The sequence below is a fragment of the Phocoena sinus genome, chromosome 4, assembly GCF_008692025.1.
Source record: "Phocoena sinus isolate mPhoSin1 chromosome 4, mPhoSin1.pri, whole genome shotgun sequence".
NCBI lineage: Eukaryota > Metazoa > Chordata > Mammalia > Artiodactyla > Phocoenidae > Phocoena > Phocoena sinus.
Window position 1 is genome coordinate 7,375,058 of NC_045766.1, and position 18,778 is coordinate 7,393,835.

An 18,778-nucleotide genomic window follows, 5' to 3' on the forward strand; every position below is an offset into this window, starting at 1 on the left:
CAAATACCTCATTGGTCCTCTCATTTTTCTTTATTCAGAGTAATTACCTTCAAAAATTTCTATAATATAAAAAATTTGTCATAAAAGGTATCTCTATAATTCTTTTCAGTGTTTTGTCAAATGTAGGTGCTGCAAAATCACAGATCTTTTCAACTGCATTCAGTTTCAGTACTGATAAATGTATCCAATTAAATATAGAAGCTTCATCAAAAAAGTCTTCCAAGTTGAAGTATTTCAAAGGAAAATTCTTAAATCTAGCACTTAGTTTGAGCTCTTATTGTTTAATTTTTCCCCTTGCTTGTCTAGTGATACATTTCAATGTATTCTTGTCTTACAGTTTGGTTTACAATCCTCCCTATCCACTAAAATGAAGTTTTTGATACTCTGTTTATTAAATACTTTGATTAAATATTTTCAAGTGATTTCAAATTAAATGAAAAGAAAATATAAAAGCTTCATTCAGAAAAGAATAATGACTGTCAGACACTTAGATTGCTTACAAAGCATTCATTCAAAGGCTCAGACACTTTAAAATTATGACTGATGACAGTAAAAAGAAAAACCATGTATTGCCATGCCAAATGCTTTTCCTGTATTTAACAAACATCATGTAGTGTAACTACTGTAACTAATTCTTCATATATAAACATATTTGGTAACTTTGACTATTACAGCCTCTATAGTGATTGATAGAACGCACTATTTTGGGGGCACAAAAATGTACCATGCATTCACTACATCCAAGTCCAAGCACATTTCTTTTTTTGCTTTTTTTTTTTTTTTTTTTTTTTTTTTGCGGTACGCGGGCCTCTCACTGCTATGGCCTCTCCCGCTGAGCAGCACAGGCTCCGGACACGCAGGCTCAACAGCCATGGCTCAAAGGCCCAGCCGCTCCGCGGCTCCGCGGCATATGGAATCTTCCCGGACCAGGGTACGAACCCATGTCCCCTGCATCGGCAGGCAGACTCTCAACCACTGCGCCACCAGGGAAGCCCCCAAGCACATTTCTTCCTTCTCCATACATTGTTTAATTTAATAAATATTGTCTTTACTATGACACTGTGCTCTACCAAAACCTACATTTGTCTTCTCATCACAAAACAAGTAACTTTATTTTTAATGATCCATTTAACTGAATTTACAATAACATTTAAAATAATATATGATTTACCTTCTATAAAACAAACTTTGGAAAGCTTTACTTATATCCATAAATTTGATGCAAAAACTCAAGTATTATTAAGATTAACTGATTTTCCATAGAAAACCCTGACGGTATTAATAGTCATGAAGCTCTTCTACTATTGAATCAATACATTAACTACTGTTGCTTCATTTTTTTCTACATGTATAAGAAAACTCAAAATCAAAACAATAAAATTTTCAACAATAAAATAGAACTACTGACACATGCAAAAAAATTACTTAATTGCAAAAGCATTATGACAAGTGAAAGACAGACACCTCCACCTTCCCCACCCCCCACCCCCCGACACACACACAAAATGCTACATACTGTATGATTTCATTAACCTTACAACCTAGAAAAGGCAAAACCACAGAGATGGAAAACAGATTAGTTGTCCTAGGGACTGGAAGGGCGGGGGAGGGTACTGACCTTGGGGAGAGATTGTGGTAGTGGTTTTATGACTGTACACATTTTGCAAAATTCATCGAATTATACACTTGTAAGGGGTGATTTTACTGCATGTAAATTATACCATTATAAACCTCACCAATGTAATAAATAATGATAATTTATTAAAATAAGAAAAATTTGGCACAAATTCTAAACCCAATGACTCTACAGTATAAGTGGCACAGATATGGATCTGTGGTCCCCAACAAAAATCCAATAATACACACATGCAAAAAAAAGAAAAAAATGACTATTACACACACACATTCTAAAATTCTAAATAAAACATTAACAAGTAAAATTCTAAGTGAAATACTAAGTAAAACATTAACAAGTAAAACCCAGTAACACGGCCAAGAAACCTTTAATGAAAGAATGCAAAGAGAGTTTATATTATAAAATCTGTCAAAAGAATCTATTATATTAATTAATTCAACAAGAAACATAGAATTATTTGAATAGATGAAAAGAATTGATAAAATTGCTTAATAAAATAGGAATACATGACAAAATCTCTTAATAATAAAATATTTATTTCTCAAACTAAAAACCAGAAAAATACTTATTAGAAAAACACTAAAATAATTCCCATTAAAGTCAGGAACAAGAAGGATATTCTTTACCATCACCATTTTTATAGTATTTATAATACTAGCCAAAACAACTAGACAATAGAAAAAAAAAATTAAGGGGAGAGGGACTTCCCTGGTGGTGCAGTGGTTAAGAATCTGCCTGCCAATGCAGGGGACACCGGTTCGAGCCCTGGTCCAGGAAGATCCCACATGCCACAGAGCAACTAAGCCCATGCACCACTACTGAGCCTGTGCTCTAGAGCCCGCGAGCCACAACTACTGAGCCACGTGCCACAACTACTGAAGCCCGTGTGCCTAGAGCCCGTGCTCCACAACAAGAGAAGCCACCATAATGAGAAGCCCACACAGCGCAACCAAGAGTAGCCCCCGCTTACGGCAACTAGAGAAGGCCTGCGCACAGTAACAAAGATCCAATGCAGCCAAAAAAAAAAAATTAATAAAAAAAAATTAAGGGGACAAAAAGTAAGACTTGTGAAAATTGGAAACAAGAAAACAAACTTTTCATTATTTGACGGCAATATTGTTTGTTACCTTAAAACCTCAAAAAAACAATTGCAAAATTATTACAAAGAATGATAGAAACTCAGCAAGCTGGCTGGTTAGAAAAAAATAGAATTTAAGAATCAATAGCCTTCAAATAAATAAACATGACTGAATTAGAAAAACTAAACGGTGGAAGAAAAGAATCCATTTTACATAACCGTTATAAAGATGAAATTACTAGGAATCAAATAAAGCAGAAATGTGCAAGAGCTTTATTGAGAATCCCAAAAAAGATGTGAAAGAAATACGTGGCAAATTTTTGGATATGAATTTTCAACATTATAAAAATGTCATTTTCCTCCAGGAGATTCCATTAAAAATATCATCGGGGTTTTCTTCCACTAGATAATCTGATTCTTAAGTTCCTGTGGACTTCCAAATAAGTATGATTAGCCAAGTAAAATTCTGTGGGGAAAAATAGAATGGATTGAGACTTTTGGTGCACATCATAAAACTTCTATAATTAAAACTGTGGAACTACACATAAAGAAAAAAATAGATGAATGTAATAGGATAGCAAGTCAAAATATAGAAAGAATTACATATAGAAATATGGAATATGATAAACTAGATGTTTCAAATCAGTGTAGAAAAGATGAATTATTGAAAAATATTGTTAGAAAATTGGATAGGAATCTAGGAAGGAAAAATTTGATCCCTACGTTGTACTCAATAGATTAAATGACAGAACTTACTAACAGAGGAGAAAAAATTAATATACAAAATGAAACTATGGTAGAACACATAGGATGTATTTTTAAAATAATTTCAGAATAGAAAATACCTCTCTAAGTATGACACAAAACACAGAAATCATAAGAGGAAAATTGATTAATTCACTTACATAAAAATAAAAAATCCCACCAAAATTGGAGAAAACATATACATTAACACCACCAGTAAAGTATTCATTTTGTTATTCTGTAAAGAGCTCATAGATGTCAAAAAGAGAATGCCAACAATTTAATTAATAAAGGGCAATGAATATGAACAAATAATGCCCAGGAAAGGAAATTCAAATAGAACTTAAATATATTAAATAATGCTCAACTTCACTTACAGTAAAGTAAATGTATGTTTAAAATTATAATAGGAAGCCACTTGTTATCTGTTAGTTCAAAAGCAATTCAAGAGATGGAAAAAAAGAACGAATACACTGAAATGCTAGGCAAATATTAGCTATTATTACTATCTTTCAAATAATTTTATAACGTTTATTCAACTCAAAAGTTACAATACAAAACAAAAGCTCCAGTCCCAAGACATTCATTCTCCTTCACAATTAATGGGATCACAGCAGAAACATTTATTTCTGTGTCAAGATAAAAAATATGCCCCATTTAATCTTCTACATGATTCTCTCCATTGGAGGAATAGCCAGAATATCACACTTAAGGACAAGCTACTTCCTGTCAAAGTGGGTACTTGACAGTTTGATAACATCTGAACTTCTTACATGGATCATTTTTTCTAGACAATCAAAATATGGAAAGACTGAAAAGCACTCTGGTCTCAGTTCCCTCTAGTTCAATAACTAGAGTAAGAAACTGGTTGGACTCACAGGTACAATAAGGAAATCTGTCCAAAAGACTTATTAGAACAACAGAAAAACATGAAAAAAGAAAAGAGCTTTAACCTAGATTTGAGAGTTAGAGAGCTAGGTACCCTTATTTCTGACTGTAAGTTCATTGTAGAGTAAAGGTAAATGATTGCTGTTAAAAGTGCCTGACACTGGAGAATATATTTCTCCCAATAAAAGCAGACTCAAAATAGGTAGAAGAATTTCCTCTGTAAAACACTAACAAGGTAAAAATACAAAATGATGTCACTATAACAGCCATGAGAATTAGAATATCTTCTATAGAAAGATTAACCTGACAACAAAAACATCACAAGGAAGTTCTAAAGTCAGCAAATTCTAAGCACCAAAATCTCAAAGAAAACGGGTTTCTTTATTTTTTTAAAAAATGGACGGTAGATTTTCTTTGATGAGCAAAACTGCTTTGCACACTTAGTAGTTCCAGATATGAGTCTTAAATACCAATCTAAACACATTCTTAAGTGACAAGTACTAAAGCATAGTATATCAAAAGAGGGGAAAAAAAAGCAGCATATGAACTAGAAGGGGCTAAAATCTTTAAAGCAGAAATCCCTTTTTGCAAGAGTTAGAAGCTAGAAATGATATCACAGATTGCCCCAGTCTGTTTATACTTACTATTAAAAAACCACATTTTAGAGGCAGTGTGATATAGTAGCAAAATCACAGGCTATAGTAGAAAAATCACAGGCTACTGTGATAACATTAGAAAAGTTCTGAGCTTGAGTCCTGTCATCTGGAACAGAAAGGGGACTGCCTGCCTTCTTGCTGCGTTGGGTTGTGTAGGAACAGATAAAGCACCAGCACAGCACACAGCATGCAGGCAGACATGCCCTGAATGGTAGTCACTATTATCATTAGAGTTTGATAAAATAAATTAGTATTTCAACCATGTGAAAATGAGGGGCTAGAAGCCAGTCTAGAAGTATGTCTCAAAACTAAATTTAACCACATAGTACTATATAAAAGGAGTACCAGTTATCACTGAAGGGAAATAAAGACAATTAATATACAGACCTGGCCTTTAAGAAATACGGAATTCTTCTACCCAAAACAGCATTTATTGAGCAAAGACTTTCTTCCAAGTATAAGTCCAAGCGAGGAAGACTTGAAGGAGTTGATGGCTGAGTGTTGAAATCCGAAAGCAGATCATTAGAGCACACAGAGGAGCTGACTGGAGGGATGGGATGGGCAAGGTAACATGGCAGCAGAGAGGAAATGTCACCTGGCTCTACTTGGAGACTCACAGAAAGAGTTTGGACAGAAGGGGACCTTCAGGATGGGTGCCATGCAGAGGCCCAGGATGAGCAAGCGGGGTGTTTGGGGTGAGTATGTCTGCAGCCTCAGGGGGCAGTGGCTGGAAAAGATGCTGCCAAATCATCTTGGGGTTAGATGACCCAAAGGGCTTTGGACATCCTCCAAGAGGTAGCAGGGAACCGGTGGGTAGTTACGGGATTAAATGATGATAGCGCTTTTGAGGAAAATCACTCTGGGGACAATGCAGACTGAAGGGGGCGCAAGCGGGTCGGATAAGAGCTTATGGCCACGGGAGTCTAGACAGAGTAAGGTTGCAATTGTGTCGCTAAGAAACAGGATCCAAACTAAAGTAAAAGCAAGGAAGAGGGAGATGAGAAGCCAAATTAGGGCATTTCTAAGTGAAATCTCAAAGACCTGATAACCAATCTGATGCATGCGCAGTGGAGGCCGACTCCGATTTCTAGCCTGAAGAAATGGGTGGGTGGTGATGCCAATTATGGGGCCAGAGAATAAACAGGCTTCGTGGGCTAGAAAAGATTAGTTCATTTGGGGACATGTGAATTTTGAAGGGCTTGAGGGAGATGGATAGTTGTACTAACAGCTAAAAAGGAAAGCAAAATTTATCTTCCAGGGAATTTATAAGCCAAGAACTACGTTTGACTGTTTAAATTATTGAGAAAACTCTTCAATCACTTCAGTTGCTAAGTATGAACTATAACACAGGTAAAGTTGAAGTCTCATCATATTTGTTTGTAGGCTCTGCTAAACCAAAATGGATTTAAAAACTTAGTGTTTAGACTGTATCAGCAAATATGTATGGCCCGGGTGAACAGACTATCTCTGCAGATGTTGCAGTTCTGTACCTCTGTCTGTTGGCATTTCTCCAGTGGCTTCACGGGGTTGGAATTCTAGCACACCCTCAATTCTTTTTCTTCTCCACAGGCGTCATTCTACAGTACAACACAGGGGTGAGCAGCCCTGGAGGAGAACAGCACTCACCTTGTGGTCAGAAATCAATCTTTCCCTTTCCTAAGAGAAAGTTAGCTTCCTAGGCAGAGCAGACATCCATAAGCAAATGAAGAACACGCAGTTCCGCTGCGTAATAGGGGACTCTTGTTCGAGTGTAAAGCCTTTATTAGGACAGATAGTAAGAAGTGTCAGCGATTTGGTATGCACACCTGGAAACACTGCAAGAGGTAATACTTCTACATGTATAACCGAATCACTTTGCTGTACGCCTGAAACTAAATAGCATTGTTAGGGCTTCCCTGGTGGCGCAGTGGTTGAGAGTCCACCTGCCGATGCAGGGGACACGGGTTCGTGCCCCCGTCTGGGAAGATCCCACGTGCCGCGGAGCGGCTGGGCCCGTGAGCCATGGCCGCTGAGCCTATGCGTCCGGAGCCTGTGCTCTCCAACAGGAGAGGCCACAACAGTGAGAGGCCCGCGTACCGCGCAAAAAGAAAAAAAAAAAATAGCATTTTTAATTAACTATATTTCAATATAAAATAAACGTTTTAAGAAAATAGTTAATTAAAAGCATCTAGACATAGGGGCCAGATACACACACACACACAGTACAACAATATCTTGCTTTTTCAGTGGCAAGACCAAGCCAATGTAGCTGTTTCCCATTGAGACCCATGGGCTTGAGGGACTCTCAGCTTTGTCCAGAGAGCCCAAGCTGAAATTCAGACACTAATATTGTAAACCTTAATGGGTAGAAGCTGAAAAAATAGTAAAAACTCTTGTGAAAGCTGCAAGTAATTTCTAGCTAGAAAGAATGAACACTTTAGGAGGGAAGGGGGAAGGGGCACTATAGGGGTCGGGGATTAAGAGGTACAACTATTAGGTATAAAATAAGCTACAAGGATATATTGTACAACATGGGGAATATAGCCAATATTTTACAATAACTATAAATGGAATATGACTTTTAAAATTTGTGAATCACTCTACTGTACACCTGTAACATATAATATTGTATGTCACCTATACATCAATCAAAAAAAAGAAAAATTTTCGGTTTCAATGTTGACATTTCTCCCGTATCATGCATCAGCCTGTGCAACATGGGCAGGTTGAGAGCTTTTACACCAGGCATACAGGACAACACATTTCTCTTACCGAGACATGGGTCTACCACCTCCGATGGCTTATTATGACAAAGCACCCTGGCTTCAAAGGTGTTCCTTGTCTGGCCTTATTGACTTTCCATTGTCCTGTTGCCTCTACATTGCCCCCTTCACGCCCTCTGAGATACTTGGTATTCACCTTAAAGGCCCCCCTTTCCAGCCTCAATGACAAGTGCTGCACAAATTGACCAAGTAAATGGAATACTGTGTTTTGCCCTTATCATATATGAGCCAATCATTCCCACCCAGAAGTCATTTACTACATGACTCCAGCCAGCTCATCCCCCCCGCCAAGGAAATTATTCCTCCCTCATCTAAATGTACACAGTCCTTCACCCTGAACAGTCGCATCCCCTTCTAACCTATGTGATGGTAATTTGTGCATACATTTATTGTCCTCTTTGAGAGAAGGACAAGCATGATTTATCCCAAAGATCCTAGCATAATGGCTTTGTATATAGTCAGCATGAATTAAATAGCAATGAAGAAATGTTTGATTGTTTGAATAAAGCAAAGATTTCCTAAGAGAGACTGTGCCCTCCCAGAGTGTGTTGGATCTGGTCTACAAGCAACACCAAATGCCAGAGCCTAGAAAAAATTGTGGGTATAACTTCCATTCTTAACATGTTAGCTATCTATCTTCCTCTATATGATGGTGTCAAAACAAAATTATCTGGGGGGCTTCCCTGGTGGCACAGTGGTTGAGAGCCCGCCTGCCGATGCAGGGGACACGGGTTCGTGCCCCGGTCCGGGAAGATCCCACATGCCGCGGAGCGGCTGCGCCCGTGAGCCATGGCCGCTGAGCCTGCGCGTCTGGAGCCTGTGCTCTGCAACGGGAGAGGTCACAACAGTGAGAGGCCCGCGTACCACCAAAAAAAAAAAATTATCTGGTATTTTTAAAGACTACATAATAAAATTTTTCTTCTTATTTGTATATCTCACTCATCCAAAGAAATTCATTTCTGGTAAATACATAAATCCAAATTATTGTAAATCAAACACTTTGTTCATTGCAGGGAAGTTTTGAGAACCCATGCAATAAGTCCTTTTTAAGATAAAGAATTCATCTTCAAAGTCAAAAGAATGAAAATAAATAATTCCCTTTCCTCATCCCTCTTCTCTATTCTCTCCTCCCTCTCCCTCTCTTGTTCTTTCTTTTTTTCTATTTTTTTAGTAAACTTGGAATAAAGTTTACATAAAGAAAGTTCTTTAATTTAACTCAGTCAACCTCAATACAAGAGTGCCTAATGGGGAGTTTCTTAAAATCTGAAACATGGTTAGAAGCATAAGAAAAAGATGGAAAACATACTGTTTCAAAACAGTCCACATATGAAGCCAGTAACAGAACTGGTCAAGAAGGTAAATAAAGTGGAAGCAGCTCAGTCACCTTAGACTACAAGGACCTGTCTTGCGTCCTTTGCAGATGCCACATTTGTTCACCCGCCAGTGCAGCTTAAGATACCCGTACACAGACCAACAGACCCCATGTAACCTTCCTTATCTGGAAAGAGGAAGCACCCTGTCAAGAGACTGGGATTAATATTCTGAAAATATCCCTACGTCTCCCACGTTACTTGTAGATCAGAGAATGAAGAATCTGATTAACACAGCTGACTAATGTGGCTAGGCTAGGTTGACTCATATGCCATCACCAAATATAAAGAAAAACCCTCCCACCAGTGAGTTGGGCCTTACATTCACAAAGACTGCAGATGCAAGCTCAGCAGAGTTTACGTGCGTACAGAATTACATAGAGCATGCTCCATAAATCTGCTTCACAGAAGAACAGACGTGAGAGCGTCAGGCTTCGTATAATAGTACAGCAATGGGACAGCACTGGTAGCAGATCGAATTCTAAACTGGCTCCCGAGATTCCTAACCCCTTGTGTAAACACTCCATCTAGTCCCTTTCCCTTGAGTTTGGACAGGTCATATGATTTTAGAAGGGATTTTACAGATGTAATTAAGATCCATAATCAGTCAACTTTGAGTCAAAAGGGAGATTATTCTGGGTAGGCCTGACCAAGGTGAGCTTCTAAACGACAGGCATTCCTGCTGTTCTTTTTTTATTCTTTTTTTCAATTTTTATTGGAGTATAGTTGATTTACAATGTTGTGTTAGTTTTAGGTGTACAGCAAAGTGAGTCAGTTATACATATACATATGTATATGTATAACTCTTTTTTAATATTCTTTTCCCATACAGGCCATTACAGGGTATTGAGTAGAATTCCCTGTGGTATACAGTAGGCCCTTATTGCTTACCTATTTTATATATAGTAGTGTGTCAATCCCAATCTCTCAGTTTATCCCTCCTCTCCCCTTTACCCCAGTCACCATAAGTTTGTTTTCTACATCTGCGAGTCTATTTCTGTTTTGTACAGAAGTTCATTTGTACCCTTTTTGCAGATTCCACATATAAGTGATATCATACTATATTTGTCCTTCTCTGTCTGACTGACTTCACTTAGTATGATAATCTCTCGGTCCACCCATGTTGCTGCAAACGGCATTATTTCATTCCTTTTTATGGCTGAGTCATTGTGAAGAAGTAAGCTGTTCTGTTGTAAGAGGGCCTGGGGAAGAGGCCATGTGTCAGGAGGCGGAAGGAAGCCTCCAGTTGCTGAGAAAAACCACAAGGAACTAAATTCTGCCACCAACCACGAGAGCTCGGAAGGGGGCCTCGAGCCTCAGCTGACAACTTGGTTTCAGCCTTGTAGTCTCCGGAAGCCCTGAGCACAGGACCCAGCTGGTCTTTGCCTGGATGTCTGGCCTACGGAAAATGTGAGATGATAAGCCACTGAATGCGTGGTAATTCACTACCTGGAAATAGAAAACTGACGTGGGAACTGTCTCTCTAAACATACAGAATGGGAATAAGAGACTACTCGTGGCATGCAAAAAATACCAACGAGTCTTTACAAACTCCCATTTGTGGGGAGATATCTATGGAGTGCTAGGTATTTCTTTGAATGTTTTCATGTAACAGCCTTTTACAGACAGACCCATACATAATGGAGCTCAATCTTTTTTATTGGCTAAATGCCTCTGATGATATTCTTCTAACTACAGCCCAGCAAAGACTTAGGAAGTTCCCACTGTCCCTTTCCTTATCGTGTCCCTTTGCTACAGCATTGGGTACATTACCCTTCTCTCTATGCTTCTGAAGTTAAGAGATCTATGTACCTTGATGAAAGTATAAAGGGGAAAAGAAACTCCATTGAGTTTCCTCTGGAAAGGAAGCGTTTCAATTTAACAAATTTCCTTGGACCATTTTGAACAGGAGTACATAAAACATATGCAGATACAAAATGAATGTCTAAACCACCATTATTTCTGAATACTTTGAATGGAATCTCCTTGATAGAGTCTACTGGGCTACAAACTTCCTTAAGAGGTTAGATCTTGTCTCACTAACCCCAAAGAGAAAGAATTGTTCTGGCCAAATTTTGATGTGACTGGAAAATGTAGGCTAATGCACCATTTTGTTGGAAAACGGACACTTCCCTTTGAAAGTTTTATATCCTCAAAGAAATGTGTTTTTCTCAAATGGTACCCTGTGGCAAATATTTGTACTGAAAAACTATTTTTTAAAATATGTACTTATGTGTTCTGTTATTATTATTTCCCTTTGTCCAGATTAATATTCATGTACTTAAAGCAAAAGCCTACGCAGAAAAGATTTTTTTTAAGTACATTAAATGTGTAAAAAAAAAAAATGAACGATGTAAAAATAAACTATGTGCAAGTCATAATGTTAACATTGTGTGTGTGTGTGTGTGTATGTTTAAGTGTTTCAAGTGAGAAGTATGGCTATATGCAATGAGTCAAAGAATTTCATTGGAGTTACTTTTTTCCCCTAAATGGGGTACACATATTCAATATTTGCAAGCTTCTTAGTTTTTCTAAGTCTCATTTACATTCAGTTAAACGTAAATCAGGAGAACATATTTTAAGAGTAAATATATGTCAGGGTAGTTTATGTGAAAAGATTTATATTTTCCAATAGTTTTTAAAAATTATATTGAATATGAGAAAAATGTTTCAATTAACGGTCCACTATTGACTTTCAGTCCTGACCAACAGCTCACTTCTTAAATATTAAAAAGAAAAAATACCCTATTACGTTCAATAATAAAGTGTCACTAGGTGATAAAATATATTATTAACTTATTTTTTGTTGCCCTGTGATGATAATAACTCAACTGATAAATCAGTAAGATTATGTTATAGGCTTTTCTTGTCATATATTTAATTTTTCCTGGGAGAAATTTTACATGATGTTGTAAGATTTATTATTTTCCATTACAGTATTAAATCAATAAAGATAATAATATTTCATGGTGGTTAAGTTAGCAAGGTGGTTTTCTAGGGTTATTGTTTGCTCTCTTAGTTTTTCAATGATATTTTCCAAAATAAAACAAAATAAGAAACTAACATGACTATAAAGTATACCTAACAAGGCAGAAAATGTACCAAGTAAACACATTACATTTTGAGTATAATAACATTAGGCACTCTCCAGTATAATTTTTATTTGGGCAAGTGGCAATTTTGCTAATTTAAAACTTTCAAATGGTTTTATCTTGCACAAGAAAATAAATGACTGCTATAAGAAAAATCAAGAGAAAGAAGGATGATCATAGGAAAAGAGTTTCAGGGATAGTAATTATACTTAATAAGTGTCAACACATACAAGATAGAAAAAGATAAACTAAATATTTAGCAGGCAAACTGATATGCCATGATGTTAGCAAAATTTGTGGCTTAAATTTGCTTCATGTATTTTTTTAAGTTTCAGATTATTCAAGTCATCTTGCAATTCAAATGAAAAGCAAATAAGAGGATACAGTCCTCTTTCCTTGAGTGGGGTTTATTGGAATGAGGGGTATCTTAAAAGTTCTCAACAAAATTTTGCTAAAGTAAATCTTTATGTCACTCATTACTTTGAAATTTGCTTCACTTATTTTCAGATTGATTTCATACAAAGTGGTTCTCTCCAGGAATCCCACAGACCCTTGGAGAACAGACCAAGCATGCTCTCCAACAGTTTTAATTTTACTAATATTCTAAATGCTGGTTATGTGATGATGGTCTTCGCAAACAACGATTTAAAACTTCTAACTTTCTATTCTATTCACATTAATGTGTAGTTAAAATAGAAAAAGAGCTATTCACTAGTACACCATTCCTTCTCTACATGCCTTCTGTCTATCAAATGTTATAGTGAAAGAGGCAGAAGTCTCCTCACACAGATGATCCAAAGTCCCTCTCATTAGCAACTGGTACTTAAATATATCCCTGCAGTAATTCCCAGGGCTATGCTGGGAACACACTACGTTCCACTCAACTTTAAATAACAATGAGATAAGCAACTACCACTTACCAGTTAGCTCATTTTCAATACATGCACTTGTGATCAATATTGAAAGTCTTTTGGGTTTAAATTTGCAACTTCTAGAACAAACATCCACTAGAAACTGATCAGTTCCTAAGGTAACAAATAGTAGTAACCACAGTCATGCATGAAGATAGCAGTGGTGATTTTGTGTAGTGGTTGGGTGGTGGGTATGATGTCACTGGCAGGGATTTAAAATTTTATTATATTTTTCTATTATTATCTAAGGAAGACAGATAAATAATAGCATTGCACTTCACTCATACTGTCTGACACATCTAGATCATAAAAGGGGAAGGAAAGGCTCACCAACTACCCTGAGTAGTCTAGAGGTTGAAAATAAAAATTGAATAAAATCCAGTAAATAGTTCATTTCTCCCTCATATAAACTTTTCCAACTACTCCTGAAGCACGAAAGTCCAGGATTTACTTCCCACTGTAGTAAGACTGTGTATCCAGATGACTGGAGTGAAAATAGAGTTAGATGTGCTCTCTCACATCAGCTCCAAGAAATATGCCATCATCCTAAAAAACAATGATGCCTGAATCACTACTAGCCTTTAGAACAAATGAGTTTCTACAAGTCTTGTGTAACAGGCAGAAAAGGAAAGATAGCACGCAGAAGCAACATAAGCTAGGAGGAAGGTGTGGATATTCATAGTGAAACCAATTGATAGCTTTTGCTGGGGGTGAAAGTACAGACTCCTCATTACAGGGAAAACCAACCGGTCAAGAAGAGGGGAGTTTGAGAAGCCTGGGAATGAACGGGGACCTGGCCGTGGTCCTGAAAGAGAACAACTTGCAGACGTTTCCCAACAGTCTCCAAGAATCCACACACCATATCTTTGCTTTTAAACAGAAGCTTAAACAAGCTAAGCGTCCAATAATATTCACCCTCAAAAAAATTATGTTGAAACTTCCTCTTATGATCAGATCAACCTTTATAACGCCCGGCTTCTCCTTCTCCAACAGTCTCTCCTCGAGTGTTAGGATAATTTCAGATTGAAAGGTATGCTACCTTTCAATACCTGAGAAACAGGAATCGGGATTCTGACAAACTCATAACGTTTAGAATTCTACAGGAAGCTTACACTTGGCAATCTTGATTCTAGTTGCATTTCTTAAACTCAGATGGGATCATGCCTATCCAAAAGACCTCACAGAATGAGGCTCCACAGACGAAGAACATTCTAAACTCTCCCTATAATTTACGGAGCCTTGAAACTCTAGAAGGACAGATCGGCAATTCACCAATATGGACAATTTTCATTTTCACTTCATAAAATTAATAAAAACCGAGGAATTACGGGTCCCACAGTGAACACGGGTGTCGGTCTTTCTTCAGATTCTTTTCCAGACTTTACAAACCTAAGAGTCAAGGGGGCCAACTACACCGAAGTGTTAATACTACACCGAACCACGAGAGGAAAAAAATTCTCCGCACAAAAGACACCTCGGCAGGAACATAAGGAAACAAAATCCACTGGTGCAAAAAGGAGGGTGGGAACGAAAGTAATTTATAGGAGAAAAATCATTCAAAAAAAAAAAAAAAAACCCATGCAACTCATCGAAGTGCAAGACTTACGTGTTCCGTCAAAACGGGTGGCGATGGTGTCGAGGAAGGTGTTCTGGGGCGCCAGTAATCCTTTCATAACCGGCATTTTTCCAGCGTGGTGTGAAATTCTCCATCAAAGTTTGTCCAGAAGGATGGTTCGAGAGGAAAGTGCCAAGAAGGGAGAAGGGGAGCGTGATGACGGCAGGGGAGGGGGGCCCGGCGCAGTGATGGGGCCGCTCGAGAGAAGGGGGAGGATGGAAGGAGCCAAGGATGGTTCCAGCCGCCGCGGCTCCGGCAGGAGCAGCCCAGAGAGTGCTCGCGGAGCCCGCCCCGCACCTCCAGGCTCAGCCGGGCGCAGGCTCCCTCTCCCGCCCCCTCCACCTCCACCTCCGCCAGCTCCGAGAACCCCCACCGTCCCTCCGCGGGCGGCAGAGCCCGCCAGGAGCCGCCGCGCAGCCCGCTCGCCCGGGAAGAACCCGCGGTGGCCCGGGGCGCCGCAACCTGACCTCAGGCTCTGGGGTCGCGGAGGGCGGCGCTCGAGGCTGGGCGAGGCTCGGAATCGCGGAGCCTGCCCGTCTCCCAGGGGCGCCGGGAAACGCGAGCAAGCACGACTCCCACCCCCCGGGAGCCGCTGAACAAAGACCCCTTTGTTCCCGCTCTGTCCCTCTCCCGGGGAGACCAGAGTCCCGTGGGTGTGGTATTGGAGAAGGGGAGGAGACAGGTCGGGCAGGTACCCGGCCGCCCAGAACTTGGGAGCGGGGACGTCCCCCTGCGGTGTCCGCGAGAGCTGAGGTAGCCAGGCGCCCCCGGGGGAGGTGGCCCCCTTCCGGCGCAGCTGCCGCGGCGAAGTGCCCGCGACCCGAGCAAGGCAGCCTGGAGTGAGTTGCAAAGCCCCCTCCCCAGCCCCCCGGGTCTTTCAACTGGGAAACTGATGCAAAGCGCCGGGGTCTTCCCACCTTCCCATCCTGGGCTCCGGAAGGGGTGTTTCAGCCCCTCTCCCCAAATTACCATTAGTCTCCCCAAGCCATTCTAAACTAAAAGAATATAACAAAACAATAGCTTTTTACAGGGATAATGAATGGTTTCCCACTCTGTGGTGAAATGTGAACAAAACCTTTCTAGAAAAGTTTGCTGTTGCTATTGGTTTGAAAAATACAATGTCAAGTACAACCCGTAAAGCTGCTTCATAAATATAGTTGCAGCACAAAAGAGCCTCGCCTGCCCTTCATCTCCTTCCCCGACCAGCACCTCCAGGTAGAAAGCCTGGCGAGTCCCCGGCACGGCCAGCATCTGGGAAAACGAAAGTGGTCCCTCCCGGTCCCGCCCCCCTTGCTGGCGCGGGAACTCCCTCCCGGGAAAGCCTTGCCCAAGCCCGGGGAGCAGCGCCGCTGGGAGTGCAGGACCCCCGGAGCCGGGAATCTACAGAAAACCTGGAAGGGAAGAGGATGTAGGAGGAAAGTTGAGAGCCCGGGGTGGAAAAACAAACGTCGGCCCAGGTGCCAGTGCACCCGGAAGGAGAGAAGGGGGTGAAGCGAACAGGTGAGAGAGCCGCAGCCAGGGCAGCCGGGTCCGCGCCGCCGGGAAGCTCGAGCGCCTGGCGGGAGGCGAGAGCGCCCGCCCCTCACTACTGCGGGGAAGGAGGCTCCTTGTTTGGATTCTCCCGGCTAGTGGGGCTTCTGGGGGACCCTGAGGGTGTCGTCACGGCAGCCCAGGGCTCCCGAAGGGCGGGGGGTGTCGAGGGGGAGGGACGCATCTCTCTCTCCCCGCCCCCGGTCCCCCTTCCTCGTGATGCACTTCCTGCGGCCGAGGATTCCCTTTGTGTTGAAATTCAAGAAGATCCGGCCGCAGCGCGCAGCCAGCTGGGCGGGGGCGCGCCCGGCAGGGGAGGGGATTCCTGAGTGGGCGGTGCGGTGCTACAGAGGCAGGGGGTGTGGGGTCTCCCGGCCCGTGGCACTCAGCGCCTGGCCCCCGGACACCCCTGACCTCTCCCCCATCCTTCTGTCCGGAGTCGGCAGCGCTTGGCAGAAACCGAGCACACGCGGGTGGTGTCCCCCGAGCGGCGCGCCCAGCCAACTGCGGGTGGCTCCGTGGGTCCCCGCTCCAGCAGAGCGGGGGAGAGAAAGATGAGGGAGTCCCTGCTGTTTGGGCGTTGCATCGGGTTCTAGAAAACGCAGACTGCAGCTGTCAGTTTAAAAGCCAGAAAAACGCCTCCTTTGAAGTGGCTTGAAGTTCATATGAAATATATGAAGTGTAAACCACGACCCCGGTTCATAAAATTTGCGCTTTAGGGGTGTGTGTGTGTGTGTGTGTGTGTGTGTGTGTGTAAAAGCTGTTTTGTCGTGGGCTTGAGCTATATTGCCAAATGCATGAAATCACTTGCAAGAAAGGAGCGACAAGAGGAGCTTAAGAATGGCAACCCCAAAGAAAGCTTAGGTTTTATGGCAAAAGACAGTAGCTGTCATAGTCTCTCCTCCAGCACATACTTTGTGTCAGGCATGACAAGACTCCTGCCCTAAATGCATGTTCAAGGCCGGGATCCTCTTGGATCCTATTGGTATGTAATAAGTGGATCTCTTACATGCTTTCCCCACCAAGAACAAATCTTTCTTAATGAAGAGTCATTAGCACTCAGGTCGTTGGGTCCAAGCCAACTCTAAGGTCTGGCCCAATCAAGGACCTAAAGCTCTTCCTAAGTGTGTGACGTGGGTGAGGCCAAACTGTGACATTAAAACATGCCCTTGATGAGAGGTTAAGCACACCAAGTCCCCTTAAACATACTTCAGCATCTTGAAATCAAAGAGGCTCAAGAAAGAGGCACAATGAGAAGTGGGAATCTCATTATCTGTCCCAAATCTCATTTCCTTTCCTTAAAGGAAATGTTCCCACTGTCCCCAGTAATTGACAAAAAGAAACCCAGCTCATTTCATGGAATACCCTTCCATCCTGTAGAAACATAACCTTTCTCTACGACCCCAGTAAGGCAACACTATGAGAACACAGGATAACCACACAATCCACTAAACCCAAGGCCCCTTTGAAGAGACTCGTGTTCACAGAAGAGGAGATCATTCTTTGACTCTGAAATGTAAGAGAAGACACAAAATCCCTAAACTCAAACCAAGGTACTCAATATTATGTACTATAGACGGCCTCTCTAGGTAAAACCAACCTAGGCAAATGTCACTGATTTACCATGTAACAAACCACCCTAAAACCCACAATAATAATATTTCGTTTTGCTCCTAGATCTGCCGTTTGGGCAGGGCTCACTGGGACAGCTCATTTCTGAGTCACTTGCAATATGGCTCACTGACACAGGTGGCAACTTGGTGCTGACAGTCAGCTGGGAATTCAACCAGGGCTGGGGCTTTGGGGCTTCAGTTCTTCTTCATATGAATCTCTCCAGGCTTCCTTTGGGCAGGGTGACTGGGTTTCAAGAGTGAGTATCGCAAGAGATAGGAATTAGGAGCTACCAGTTTCTTAACGCCTGGTCTAGAAACTGATAGAACAAAACAGACACAGAGCCCAGATTCATTAGAAGGGAACATAAGTCCACATGTTAAAATCTCCACATCAATTTGTTAATTTCAAGTTTCAAAGGAGGTTGCCTTATAATAGTATCCCAAAATTTGATTTAAGAATCTGTTTTCACCTATTCTATGTATTTCCATAAGAGTTTAGGACTTATGGGTACAATATCTGGTCTCAACTTGACAAATCTTTACAGCGAAAATGTAAGACACAAGTGAAAAACATACATGAAAATCACTTGAGAACTAAAGCCAGGTATAAATGGCAATTGTTATTGTTTCCTTTAATGTTGATTCTTCCCTGTTGGGGGAGGTCATGGAGAGGCCTTGACCCCTGGTTTACTTGCAAGCTGGACCTGGGCAATCCCAGTCCCTCTCCACACACACAGCCGGAGCTGTTTCCAGGGACCCAGCCTTGACAGAACAATGTAGTGTTGAAACCATTGGGACTGAACATCATTAAGGCTTCTGTATAAATGTTCAAGGTTCTGGTGGGAGGTATGAAGTTCTATTGTTTTGCAGCTGCTCAAGACAA

General features: G+C 41.1%; 1 protein-coding gene across 1 annotated transcript in view; it reads right to left on the bottom strand.

Annotated features, from left to right (window-relative positions):
* KCNH8 (potassium voltage-gated channel subfamily H member 8) overlaps positions 1 to 15,110 on the bottom strand; it is a 401,601-nt gene extending 386,491 nt beyond the window's left edge. The window contains exon 1 of the mRNA XM_032630495.1: positions 14,744 to 15,110. Within this exon, the coding sequence (XP_032486386.1) occupies positions 14,744 to 14,819 (76 nt within the window). The 5' untranslated portion in view covers positions 14,820 to 15,110. The remainder of the gene's footprint in view (positions 1 to 14,743) is intronic.
* Between the last annotated feature and the right edge of the window lie 3,668 nt (positions 15,111 to 18,778).